Raw genomic sequence first — 13,126 nt, 5'->3', positions numbered from 1 at the left:
AAATGTGTAACCATTTTTTGAATAAATTAAATGTGAATAAAATAAAAGGCTTATATTCAATGTGATTCTAATAATTTTTCTTTAGGAAAAAAAAACAAAAAACAAGGCTTCACACCAAGGACGGAGGGAGTTTAAACAGAAACCAAATCAAAGAATAATTAATTTTTTAGACTTCTAGTAGAAGTAAAATGTTGTGAGAAATTGATAAGTTTGATTTAGAGGAATGAGATTTGATTTGAGATAATGAATTTGAATAATTGATTTCAAATGACAAGATCCACCAAAATTCTAATGGAACTATTTAATTTTAGGACAATGCTATGTGTACATAGAGTTTGATATAGAGGATTACATGTCAATTAAATTAGGAAAGTATCTTAATTTTTTTTTTCTCTTCAACCTACAATTTTTTGTCTTACTCTAAAACCTTTCTCTAAAATATTATTATTTTTATTCTATTACTTACTTTTAGAATTAATTTACTGAGTTCAACAAAAATAATTATTTTATAACATTTAAAAAAATAATTATGAAAATATATATAACTTTTTACTGAGTTCAACAAAAATAATAATTGTTTATTTTTTTAGTAAATATATTTTATAATTTTTAAAATTTAACTTTCAAATTTAAATCATATATAAACGATATTTTATTATTATGTATTTAAATTAAAATATATTTATTATTATTATGTGTAATATTTAATATTTTGTTAAAAAACAAAATCAAAACTCAAACATATAGGTTTGGGTTGATCGAGTTAGTCGAGTTTGGATCGATCGCTATTGATTTATTCGGGTTTGGTTTGAGAAATTTTTAAAAAGCTTTTGTACTTACTTATAGATTAATTAAGAAGTATTTACTATATTTTTATATATTATATGTTTGAAAAATATTTATTGTATATTATCATAGATTTTTCACATGTAATAATTATTTTTTAAAACATTGATTTTTAAAATTAATTTTTATTTTGTGTAGTAAGTATATTTTAAATTTCGTACAATTAAACTTTCAATTTAAATTATATAAAACTATATAAGTGAGATTTTGTTATTATGTATTTAAATTAAAATATATTGATTATTATTATTATATGTATTTAATTATTTTGTTAAAAATAAAAAAAATCAAATATTTCAGGTCAACCCGAATCCCAAAACCTCAAAACTTTAATCCGATAATTTTCTGGTCAGCTCGGGTCGGGTTCAATTTTGACACCCCCTAAAACTGCACAATAAATAATAAAATAAAAAATAATAATATTTTCGTTAATAGTTTTTTTGAGCAAGACAAACTATTGAAAATAAAGATATTTTAAAATATTTTTGATATACTTTCCTAATTTATAGGACGTGTAACCCTCTATGTACAACTCTATGTACACATAACATTATCCTTAATTTTATATAAAATGGATTAGAAATTCATTTAAATATATTTTGTCAATCCACGTTTGTTTGTAAAACAAAATAGATATTGAACTCGCACCATGGCTGCGGGTTCCCACATAAAAAAAAAAAAAAAAAAAAAAAGATAATGAACTCGATCAATGTATATCAAAAATAACGACCGCAAATACTATCATCATAAAAACAAGTAAAGAAATTGAAATCAATCCATCAAAACACAATGTTACTTTTCATATGTTTTATATTTGACAAATAACGCAGCGCTCAAATGCAATCGACTACGCATCTTGTTGATTTACAGGTAAATTCACAAATATTAGGACATATATTTTTAACCTGACACCGACATTATTAATGATCAAAACCACTGAAAATAAAGATTGAATATTTGAACGACAAGATCACTAAGGAAGTGGTGAAGGAGCTAATTCCGAAAGGGCCATTAATGGAGCAGAGTCAGAGCGAGGAATCCAACAGGGGATATGTTCATATGTTGCAGTACTGTAAGGACAATACCTCGGACGTGCGAAAAATGCGGAACAATCTGCCACTGATCTCTGTAATGGCAGACCAGGAATACAATTTTTTCTCACATCAAGCAACCCATTCTTCACCAGTTTCAAACAAATGGGACCAACGTGCGTGAAATAGTTATCCGACAGCGAAAGATTAGCCAACTTTCCGAGGCTGCACAAAACTTCAGGCACATTCCCGTACAAAAGATTTCCGGCAAAATTTAGAATCTCCAGCTTTTGCAAGCATCCCAGCGAATATGGTAACGGCCCGGTTAAAAGATTTTTCCCAGCGTCTAATAAAACGACCTGTTTCAAGAACCCGAGTTCATAAGGCAGGCAGCCGCTTAGTAAGTTGTTGAGGAGCAGAACCTCTGTTAAGTTCGAGAAAATCCTGGAAATACTACGTGGGATTGGGCCGAAAAACTTGTTATTAGCTAAGGTGAGGTAAAGAACATGTGCGTCGTCGCCAATGTATTCGGGCAGCCTGGTCAAGAAATTGTTGTTGTTGATGAATAGTACGTCTAGTTCTTTGGTGAAAAGTTGGGAGGGGACGGAGCCGGAGAAGAAATTGAAGCGTAAGTCCAAGAAAGACAGGCCGTTGATGCCTAAAATGGCAGCGGGAAATGGCCCTGATAACAGGTTGTTACTTATGTCTAACTCGTAGAGATAAGGTAGCTTGGCAATGTTTGGAGAAATTGTTCCCGAAAAACTGTTGGAATTTGCATGGAAAAGAGCTATATCCGGGAGCTGATCGAGAAACCCGTCGAGGGTTGGTGCTGATAATTGGAATCCATTGAAGTCGATGGAAGCAAGCGCGATGGCGGATTTGTTATCCGGAGGGGCATCACAGAAAAATCCTTGGTAATTGCATATGTCAGTCCCGATCCAGGTGGAGGTGATGTTCAATGGATCCGAAACTATGATGTTCTTGAATTTTTGGATGACAGGATACACTGCAGCAAGCCTTTCATCCGCAAAGAGAAATGAGGCCTGTGAAGGAGAAGGTGCAGGTGGCTGTGTGGTTTGTAGTCTTACCAGCCCACCACCGTCTCCGCCCCCGCCTACTTCAAGTTTTTGACAGCGAACTTGAACATTGAAATCCAGGGGAATAAGGATAATTATCATGCAGCTGAAGATCAAAACTTCAATTAATCTGACCAAACATTTCTGCATTTTATTCAGTATAATCTCGCTGCAGTTAACTGAAAGATCAGAGAAAAGTGAAATAAGAAACGACTCAACAAAGAATGCAGAGTTGCTGTGGAAAATGGATGATCAATTTTAATTATTTAGTCTAAATTTCACAGTATGCAGCGTGTGGATAATGTAGATGACAATTAAGTTAGTGGCAAATTTTGAATCTTTGTATATATGTGTCCTATTTTCAGTTTTAGCCTCGTAAGTTTATATGTCATGCTAACGCATTCTATATTTCACTTACTTTAGTTGTTGATTTTTTTTTCTTTATTATTAATTAGTTTCCCCTTTATTCTCACGTTTGCTCAAAATCGTGTTTAAACTTTAAACATAAGAATCATAGTGTCACGTATTAATGTGGAAATTCATACTGAAAAAAATTGCCTAAACAATTGTCTTATGGAACTCAATAATTTGATAGATATCATACTCGATCGATAGAGCAAATTGAAAATTACCTCCATAAAAATATCACAAAATGTTTAGGAATACATGAATCTATATATAAAATTGTTACTTTTGGAATTAGAATTTATATGCTTTCTTAATTATTTTTAATTGTTTCGATGATATACACAAAAAATGTTTATCAGGGGCTCTACATCCACTTAGAAAGTGCAGTACAGCTCAGATTAATGTTGTTTACTGAAGACTTTTGGAGGCTGGACCAGAACCAGCCGCAGTTTTTTTAATTAATAGCCATTAAAATGACATATTCAATTTGCTATTGTTAATATTATTTATCATTTATATACAAATATACAGATCACCAATTATCCACTTTTCCAATAGAAATGGATGGTTTATTTTCTTGAGACAATACATATTGTGGAAGTCTAGTTAGCAATCAATGCGATGAGTGACATTTTACTTGCAAAATTGGAGGTATATGTATGTGGACATGGTGTTGCATATTCGCAAATAATAATCTTATAAACATTTTGAGTTATATAATTGAGGCAATGAAGCTTCTTCCATCACCACCTATTACAATTTACAGCAAAACACTCAAATACTAAACACACGTTGATAAAAGAACCATATTTTCTAAAACTAAGTGATTCTGCACCGCATCCTGTGGTTACACACAAATATACACAGGGCCAATTAGCCTCCAAAGGGAAAGAATCAAGAAAAAGAAACCCTTGCAGAAGTTGGTAAAAAAGTAGAAGATAATAATAAGAAAAAAGAACATTTGACACACACACACACTACTGTAAATTTGATAGAATTTCCTCAGCAGCTGATGATGCATCAGAATTTTGCCATGGTAGATGGAATGCCAACCCCTTCAAAATTTCACTAGTCGCCACAGACGAGTACACATCTACAAGATCCTGAAGGTTTAAATATATGTTTCTCTACCATACTCATTTTTACCAAAAAAGCTACAGGCAACTTCCCAACTGCCAACTGGACCTCCCCTGCATTTCAGTGTATCAGATAAGCAGATTGTATGCCGGCAATCCTTCTAAAATATCGAGAAAGCAAAAATAATTGTGATTCATTATATAAAGATTTACCTGCATTGATCTCAATTCTCAAATCATTTCCCTGTGCTGTATGTTGAGGTCTGGAACCGATCAGGAAAGAATAAACATCGTGGAGATATACAACTATACAAGCCAGCTAGCGACCATTTCTATACACGACGTTGGAAAGAGCTTGTACGCGAGGCCGAGCACGCATGATTGTTTCATCGCTGTGTCTAATCAATTCTGAAAGTCTCCAGGGTTTTTGCCACTTCCACTTGAACTGCAATAACCACTGATGATGACTCCTCTTCCATCTCCACAGTTTTCCACCATGTCCAACAAGTGCTAATTTCTTCATTGACAACTGACCCATGGGAACCATCTGCACAAGCCAAAAACATTTGTAGTGAGCCTAGATGGTATGCCATATGTGGCAACATGAGTTTGAGGAGTTGAAAATGAACCTTTCTTGTTTGATCCATGAACGCTGCTGATTCTCTAATGGAGCCATTGACAATTCCTGCTGTATATTTAAGTTGTTTCTGTGCTGGCACTGGGATCGGAGACAAAGAACCAGTCATATCATCGGCAATGTGTTTGTGGGAGTTTCCCTGTAGGGAATGAACAGTTGAGACAGAAGTATATAGAAGCGCACAAAAGAAAAAAAAAATCATGAAGCAACACGCATAAAAGTAATCATACAGAAGGTGGCGTCCCCAGTGCCATGGCAACAGTTTGTTTTAACTCGTTCTCAACTTCCTTCCTCCTCACTTCACTTTGTCGTAATAAGCCTACAAGTTCCTTTATCTGTTCTTTCATCTCCTTGATTTCAATATCCTTTTCCCACCACTGGCACCTGTTTATGACATCAAAACCTTAAATTTGATTTTGAACTCAAAAGTTTGAATTATCTAATCAACTTTCCCATTCTTACCTTGCTTCGCCAAGATAAGTGAACATATACTGCAGTAGATTTTTCGCTTCCCCCATAGAACGTAGCTGATTCCATCGTCCACGAGTAGTGGCGCTACGTTCTCGTTCTTCCGCCTCTGAAAGCTGTGAAGCCATCGCTACGAGTGAATTTGATGAAATATTCAGCATGCTTTCAAGAGAAGAAATTCTTGCCATTCTAGCATTTGGTGGCATTGAAGATAACCTGAAAATACAGGAAACATATCAAGAACAGTCCGTATGATTTATAGAACTTTAAACTTACAATTTTGTACTAGTAAATGTTTAACACTAGGCCAATTATGGGCAAATGGTCATATACAACGTTCATTCGTGACATAATCTCACCTAGAAAATCCATTTTTTCCTCTAGGGAGGCTAACGCCCTTTGAAGCAAATTCTTCGACTTGTCTCAAAACAGCCAACTCTTCTGCCAACGCGGTTCGTCTGCAGACGATTCCAGAAAAAGGTTACATTGAATGAATGTGGGAAACACACGTCTGTTAGAGTACATTAGGTCATAACATAATATACTTAAGTGCTAGCGAGAACGTTGACTTAAATGCCTGTGTACATACACTTGACTTTGCTTCTCATACTCGTAACGAACTTCATGAACATTAACCATAACTTCAAGCTCATGATCTATCCATCGCTGCATGGACTTTTCATTACTCTGGACACAAAATATAAATTTATATGGTTTGAAAAATTATGCGGAAAATATTGTTATCTTATTCACAAAGATAGAGAAAGCAACTACCTGACCGTTTATTCCATTTCCGTGTCCATTGCTAGTCACTGGAAAGAGATGGAACGTCAGCATTAAAAAATTAACGAGGGCTGTTGTATTATGTCAGGGATGATCATAAAAGCATTGCCAAGTAGCTCAGGAAAACGGTAAACATAATACAAATGAGAAGACAAAAAATGAATATCCATGGGAAAAAAAGTACCAGAGTTGTCACGAGCTGAAGATTTACGTGCTTCCAGCAACTCTTTCAACCTCTTAGTAGCCATTGCAGCTTCTTCAGTTTTTCTCTGAAGAACCTAAATAAATCAATTCAGAGAAGATTGCAATCAAAAGCTTGTTGAATACAATCCACATTTTACAAAAGAATGCCACCTTCATAGAACTATTATCAAGCATCTCCAAGAAAGAAATAAATTTTATGGCAAAGTTACATTAAAATAAGATAACAAAGTCAAAATAACACACAGGTCATAAAGATGATTCTCACCATCTTTTGTCGCTGATTCAATGCTTGTAATTTATGTCTCTCATACTCGTTTCTTCTGCCCTCCTTCTTTAACTGTGTGACAACATTGTATGTCAAAGTAAAGCTCAACTAACTGGAATTCAAAGTCACAAAAGGTAATGCACTAACAGAGTTATGTTAAATCAATTAACATCAGAATGGAACTCAATTTGAAAAATAAAATATCTGGTCAAGACTAATCAATGAATGTGAAAAAAAAAACGAGTTAAGCTAAATTTTGGAGATGGAAGTAAAATTACCTGCAGTAGTTCCTTTTCACGAGATGCCTTCCACTGTCGAAACTGTTCAGCTTCTTGTTTAATCCTTTGTTGCAATTGAACCTGCAATGTCAAAAAATATGAGGCCATTGAATGTTAAAATTATGATAATTATGCAAAAAAATGGGTAGAACTATATGACCTTTTGTGCCTTGATGCATTGTATTTCCTCTTGTAACTTTTTAGCAGCCTCATCACTCTTCTGTTTCTGCTTTAAAAGCTGAACCTGGTTCTCTTGTTTTTTTTTAAGATCTTGTATCTGATGAGGAGAGATTTAAAATTTCTTAAAATAAACACGTACACAGAATTTGACAAATAGATCAAATTAAAAATAGATGGGAAAAATAGAAACCTGAGCTTCAAGAGCTTTCAATTTTTGTGCATGCATGTCTTCCAGTTTTTGTGCCTGTCCATCAGAATTAGCAGAAAGGTTTTCAACTGCTGCCCAAAGTCGATCTCTCTCGTTCTGCAACAGCTTAAATGGTTAATAGGAATACTAAAATATTGAAGTTTATCAACGAGCTGTGCTTCAAATAATTATTTTTCACAGTATGAGACCTGTACAGTCCTTTTTTCCTCCTCGAGTTCCATAATTTTCTTTCCAAAGTGCTGCTTAAGAGCCATAGTGTCAGGGCAACCAAAAAGTTTCATTTCCGACTGCAAATGAAATTTTACATTAAGACTACCACACATATTTTTTTACCTATGGATAAGCACAGATAATAAACAGAACCACAATAAATTAATAAACGTAACCTCTTTCTGCTCCAACTGTCGATTTAATTCATCCAGTTCTTTATCCATACTATTCTGTATGTAAGTATGCTCCAACTCTTTGGCTGTATCTTCATCCGTATCTCCCGAATCACCTGCACGATTGACAAACCCACAATACATAAGTTCCAGTGAAATGAATTTCTCCGTATTTTTCTTCAGAACTAAGTTCAGTAAAATAGGTTTTCCATGCTAGAATTTTCCTAGCTAACTATGATAATTCATTAAAGAAAGTAGAAAATTGATAGAGAGTGAAGTATGGACATACTGCCTTCACTCATTTGATAGTCAGATGATTCTATACTTTGCAATCCCCTTTTGAGCCCTTCACTTTTCATTATACCATTTCCACGAACCTGCAATTGCATCACAGTTAAACTCATCAATATACATACTCGCAAAGTTATATATGAACAATTTACCAAGTAAAGATATTACACACCTTAGAATCAGAATCATATTGCTCAATACTGCCGCCTTTTTTGCGGAGTTTGTTAAGTTCCCGGTTCAGCTCCTCATTAGTTGCCTCAAGCCAAGCAACTTTATCCTTGAGAACCTGCACGATTTAATTCAAGCTAACATTCTTGCTCCCGTCAAAGTCATATATAAATATATATCTTTATATCAGGGTCGTAAGGGATATTCAACGGCATAATTATGGAGCAAGCTCATTCAGAATTTAGTGTAACCATAAGTCTACAATAAAGAAAATTTTCACTTCACCTGTATTTCATCAAAGGAAATGCCTCCGCCGCGAGCACAAAGTTCAGCTTGTAGATATTCCAGTTGTTGACGCATCTTCATCATCTCGTTAGATATTGGATCTCGGTTAATCTGATCATCAAGAAATCAAATTTATATCGATTTGAAAACTTAAATAGAGAAATTATCCTCAGTTAAATTTGGCGAAAATGCCACACGGAAGAAGGAGAGAAACAGATTAGACTGGTCCAACACTTACAACAGGTTTATTCTGGATATTTCGAGCACGATTGGCATACTTCAGAGTGTTAAGAGTTTCTTCAGCGTTTATATCCGCAGGACTAATGCACGCTGCAAAACAAGTCATTTAGAGCTTAGAACAACATGATAAGTATTCTACTGGTATTGCTTCTCAATTAATTAATCAGAGTTACATGAATTGTTTCTGATTCACAAACTTAAAAGTATGTGCATTACCTATCATTACAGTTCTGCTATTGCCACCAAGAGAATCCTGCCAAATATTAAAAAAAAAAAACTTTAAACTTCAAACTTTAAACACAATTGATATCTCCTTACAGAAGACTAGCGAGTTGTTAGCTAGAGATTTCAGGAAATATTTGATAAAAAAAGAAAATGCAGGTTTTGTCACCGTCAAATCTTGACAGTCAAGTATGACCTAAGACGTACTAATAACAGGATCTGTTATGTAACTATATCATTTTATAGGTGAACTTGTTCCGAACCTGCAGTAGCCGAGTAAGTTTGCTATCCCTATATGGCACATGAACACCCTCTTTTCGCTTTTTCTCATCACCAAGCGCGCTAATAACATTACCAAGAGCAAGAAGACCCTTGTTAATGTGAACTCCTGTCAAGGAACATTTCATAAATATGGCTGCCATGAATTGAAGCCTCTATCAAGAAACAGGGGAAAAAAAAAGTGATCCAAGGCACCTTCTTTAAAACGGAGACCATCAGAGCCTGTTCTCTTGGCACGCTCTGATCCAGCAAGATCCACCAAATGCAACTTGGCACAGAGATACTCTTCAGCCATACAGTCGGTTAGATTGCCGTCATTAGAACTGCGCATCTGCTCCATCGTAATGGTGAAAATGGCATGCGAGCGACTAAGACAGAGAGGGGGGAATTATTATCCTCGATAATGACTTAGTGAAGATTCAGGTGGAAGATTCCACCAAGAGACAATTACTCTCGAGTAAATTCAACAAGTACATTACTTAAACAGAGGGCAAGGGCTGCTGAACCCTTTGTCAGTATCATGAGATGTTCAAGAATGTTGTTGAATGAATTAAACAGATGCAATGCAATGGCTTACAGTTTCTTATTGTTGCATGGATGAAACATAGGGATGAAAGATTACAAGAGATTAAATGGAAAACAATTACGTGCAATTCCATAAAAATGCGTTTACCTGACGTGAAAACTACTCTAATAAGAATTTCAACGATATTTTTCAAGACCTCAAATTTCCATCATTTTCAACTTAAGAACACTGCTCCACATGTTTCTAAAATACATGAAAAAAGTGTTGGCAAATATTTGCATGCTTGTTCGAGAAAATCATGGTGTTAAATGGCTCCACATTATTTGAACGATGTGTCTAAAACAATACCATAATTCAGATCACATACCTTGACTGATTGTTCATATTTGTACTCCCTGTTGCACGGCTCAGTGATCCTTGCTCCAGGCAATCAGCCATTTCTTTGAGAGTTTTAACACTACACTCGGTTGATCCAGCCAGTGTAATTACACCGTCCGATGTTTCACGGATTTGTATAGGAGGTTTCCCGGGGATGGTTATTTTTCCTGCCTGTCCATTTGCTATATCTTGTTTGTTAGCAGAATTGGGGTCGATTAAGTCCCTTACTTCTTCTTTGTGAATCTTCAATTGGAAAAAAAATAAATAAATAAATAAATAATGCCAAAACAAAAATGGATATTAAGTAGGTATAAAATCAAATTTTCCGTGATAGCACATGTAATCAACAAACATGATAATGCCATTAATCAAAGTATGTATGGCAACAACAGATGAAAACAATTGTATAAACTTTAAAGGAAGAACAGAGGATGATCATATGAACCTCAATAAAGGAGACATGTAATTGGAATTCAATCTCTTGTTTCAAGGTTTCAATCTTGCTGAACAAAGAATTCATAACTTTCGGAATTAGTCCGCTTTGCTCTCCATCTCTGACATTAGTACCCATGGTGTATGTTTTTCCCGATCCTGTCTGTGTCACATTCAAGAAAAAATTTAAATAGAACTCGATTATAGACAGCATCTAGAGCTAATTTCCTTTGATATATCAAAATATTAATGAATTGTAAGCTGACCTGTCCATACGCAAGAACAGTCGCATTGTAACCTTGAAACAAGCCATCGACCAAAGGTGCGACACATTCATCGTACATTGCAGTCGAGGGTGAGCCAGTACTACCATAAACGTGATCAAATGTAAATGAGTGCGAACCAATTTGCACCTGCACCACAATCATGAAACAACCAAATGAGTAAAATGACTAAACACACATTCCAAAATGATAGAAAATTAAAACCAACTTGATACTAGGTAGGAGATAGCAAGAGCATGGGTAAAAAACAAGAACATAAATCATGATTTTGGACGGAACTAGTCCACCATTTAAGGAGAATTCTTAATAGAAACAATCGCAATGACTGCAATGAAGCAATACAGGACAGGACCCAAAGGGCAACCAAATATTAGAAAAGGAAAAAAAAAAATCGACATTAGAAGCAATTAACCAAATCCTACAAGAAATCCTAAAGTTTTTAAAACCGGTTCATAAAAACTATCACCGCAGATGAAAACTCCCGGAAACTTTCTTTCTAGCGAGCCCACAGATATTTGCTTTAGGTGGTAAAAAAGAAACATTAAATAAACCAGAAAAGGAAAATAAATTTGAAGGTTACAAATATTTTGAGTTTTAATGTTTGATATGTACAGTTCAACTGAGTATTTCATTTGGAATCACTGAAAAATTCAGACACACTGCAACATTTACAGCCTCCACTAATCTCATCAGATAGAATTATCAAAAATCAGATCTTTGAGAAACAATAAACTCCAACAGCCAAAAAGCATCCCACCACCAACAACGCATTCTTCTGGAAATTGCAGCAACTTCATCACCACACAGTAAAAAAAAATAAAAATAAAAAATAAAAATCTCTCATTACAAATATCAGGAGTACCTGAGGCTTCCCAGGTACAATGGTAACACAATCCTTACACCCCTGAAGCCTTTCATCTCCTAACAAAGGCCTTATATGAACCGCAACTTTTACACAACAATCCACCCCAGAAGAATTAGCTTCCATCGGTAACACCACAAAACGAACTACAATCGAGAGACTAAACGGTAATCCAAGCCGAACCCACAAAAGCTCCAGAAGCCAAATGCGTTTTGACAAACAGTCAGCAGAAACTTTCACAGAAGGACCCAAAAAAAAAAAAGTCTTGGAGCAGATAATGACACAAGAAGCAGAGAGATAGAGGGAATGGGAGAGAGAAAGTTAAGCGGAGATATGGAAAGGGTAGTCGAGGGAATAGAAGAAGAAGAAGTAATAGAAGACGAAGAGGAAGAAGAAATAGAATCTCCACTCGGTGTGTGTGTATGTTAGCTGTGCGTGTGATTGCAAGCAAGGACAACCACTAGCCCCAACGGTTCATATCAACACTTCAATTATACTCACTATTCACCAATGCTCTCTCTTTCATTCATTCATTCATTAAACAAAAATTGATTCACTTATATATTATTATCTACAAAATTTCACAAACACTAGCTTACTTATCATATGAACTACGAATTATTTTAGTTTTGTTATTGCATGCTAGTAATACAAAAAATAAACACAAAAGCTCATGTAAGATGATCTCATAAGTTAATTTTGTAAGATGAATAGATAATTCATAAAAAAAATTTGTCTTTTATTTGTGAATATAAGTTATATTAACTCGTGAGATCGCAACTGACAAAAAACTAATGAATGTATGGATTATTCTATGCTATACTTGGAGTTCTTCCTCCCCATGATGTGTCAAATCATTAACACATATGTCAATTTTCATAAAAATATATGGGTTCCACGTGATTTAATGATATTGAAATAGGGGAAAAACAATCCCAATATAGCATAGACTAACTCCGAATTTATTTATGCATTAGTTTAGAGTTGGTAACAAGGGAAAAAATAAGCCAAAATGGGGGGTGTTTCCCCAAAAAAACGACGCCCTGCTCCCAACGGTTTTCCCAGTTTTCGCACAAAAAACGGCGTGTTGTGGTTGTAAATTTACCATCTTATCCTTATATCGATTTTAGTGTATTGTACGTTTGGTATAGAAATGGGGGAATAGTAGGCAAAAGGAAAACAGCTCAAAACCACGTGATGCTATGGAATTGTTTTCAGCTACTCACACGCCCACACATATATAAATTCATCTACAACGTATTTCATTTCATTTTATCTTTGTTTTTAATAATAATCAATATCAATATTATATATAG

At 34.8% G+C, this 13,126-nt stretch overlaps 2 protein-coding genes across 2 annotated transcripts; both read right to left on the bottom strand.

The window, feature by feature from the left end:
* Nucleotides 1–1,582: 1,582 nt before the first annotated feature.
* On the bottom strand, nt 1,583–3,224 carry LOC140866135 (uncharacterized protein At4g06744-like). Its single transcript, XM_073271038.1, has one exon. The coding sequence runs from the start codon at nt 3,101–3,103 to the stop codon at nt 1,820–1,822; it is 1,284 nt and encodes a 427-aa protein (XP_073127139.1). The 5' UTR covers nt 3,104–3,224; the 3' UTR covers nt 1,583–1,819.
* An 812-nt stretch (nt 3,225–4,036) lies between these two features.
* On the bottom strand, nt 4,037–12,289 carry LOC140867278 (kinesin-like protein KIN-4A). The gene is made up of 26 exons (XM_073272350.1): nt 11,811–12,289; nt 10,931–11,077; nt 10,678–10,827; nt 10,222–10,475; nt 9,524–9,696; nt 9,313–9,437; nt 9,044–9,080; nt 8,826–8,917; nt 8,588–8,698; nt 8,307–8,420; nt 8,133–8,220; nt 7,847–7,959; nt 7,649–7,747; nt 7,443–7,556; nt 7,233–7,349; nt 7,073–7,153; nt 6,795–6,866; nt 6,510–6,603; nt 6,317–6,354; nt 6,132–6,229; nt 5,902–6,000; nt 5,537–5,758; nt 5,305–5,458; nt 5,067–5,213; nt 4,651–4,984; nt 4,037–4,551 (listed from the first exon to the last, which is right to left on the bottom strand). Exons 1-25 carry the CDS (start codon nt 11,934–11,936, stop codon nt 4,757–4,759), a joined length of 3,093 nt encoding a protein of 1,030 aa, XP_073128451.1. The 5' UTR covers nt 11,937–12,289; the 3' UTR covers nt 4,037–4,551; nt 4,651–4,756.
* Between the last annotated feature and the right edge of the window lie 837 nt (nt 12,290–13,126).

The sequence above is a fragment of the Henckelia pumila genome, chromosome 4 (assembly GCF_033568475.1).
Source record: "Henckelia pumila isolate YLH828 chromosome 4, ASM3356847v2, whole genome shotgun sequence".
NCBI classification, from domain to species: domain Eukaryota; kingdom Viridiplantae; phylum Streptophyta; class Magnoliopsida; order Lamiales; family Gesneriaceae; genus Henckelia; species Henckelia pumila.
This window is presented reverse-complemented; position numbering and strand designations above follow the sequence as displayed.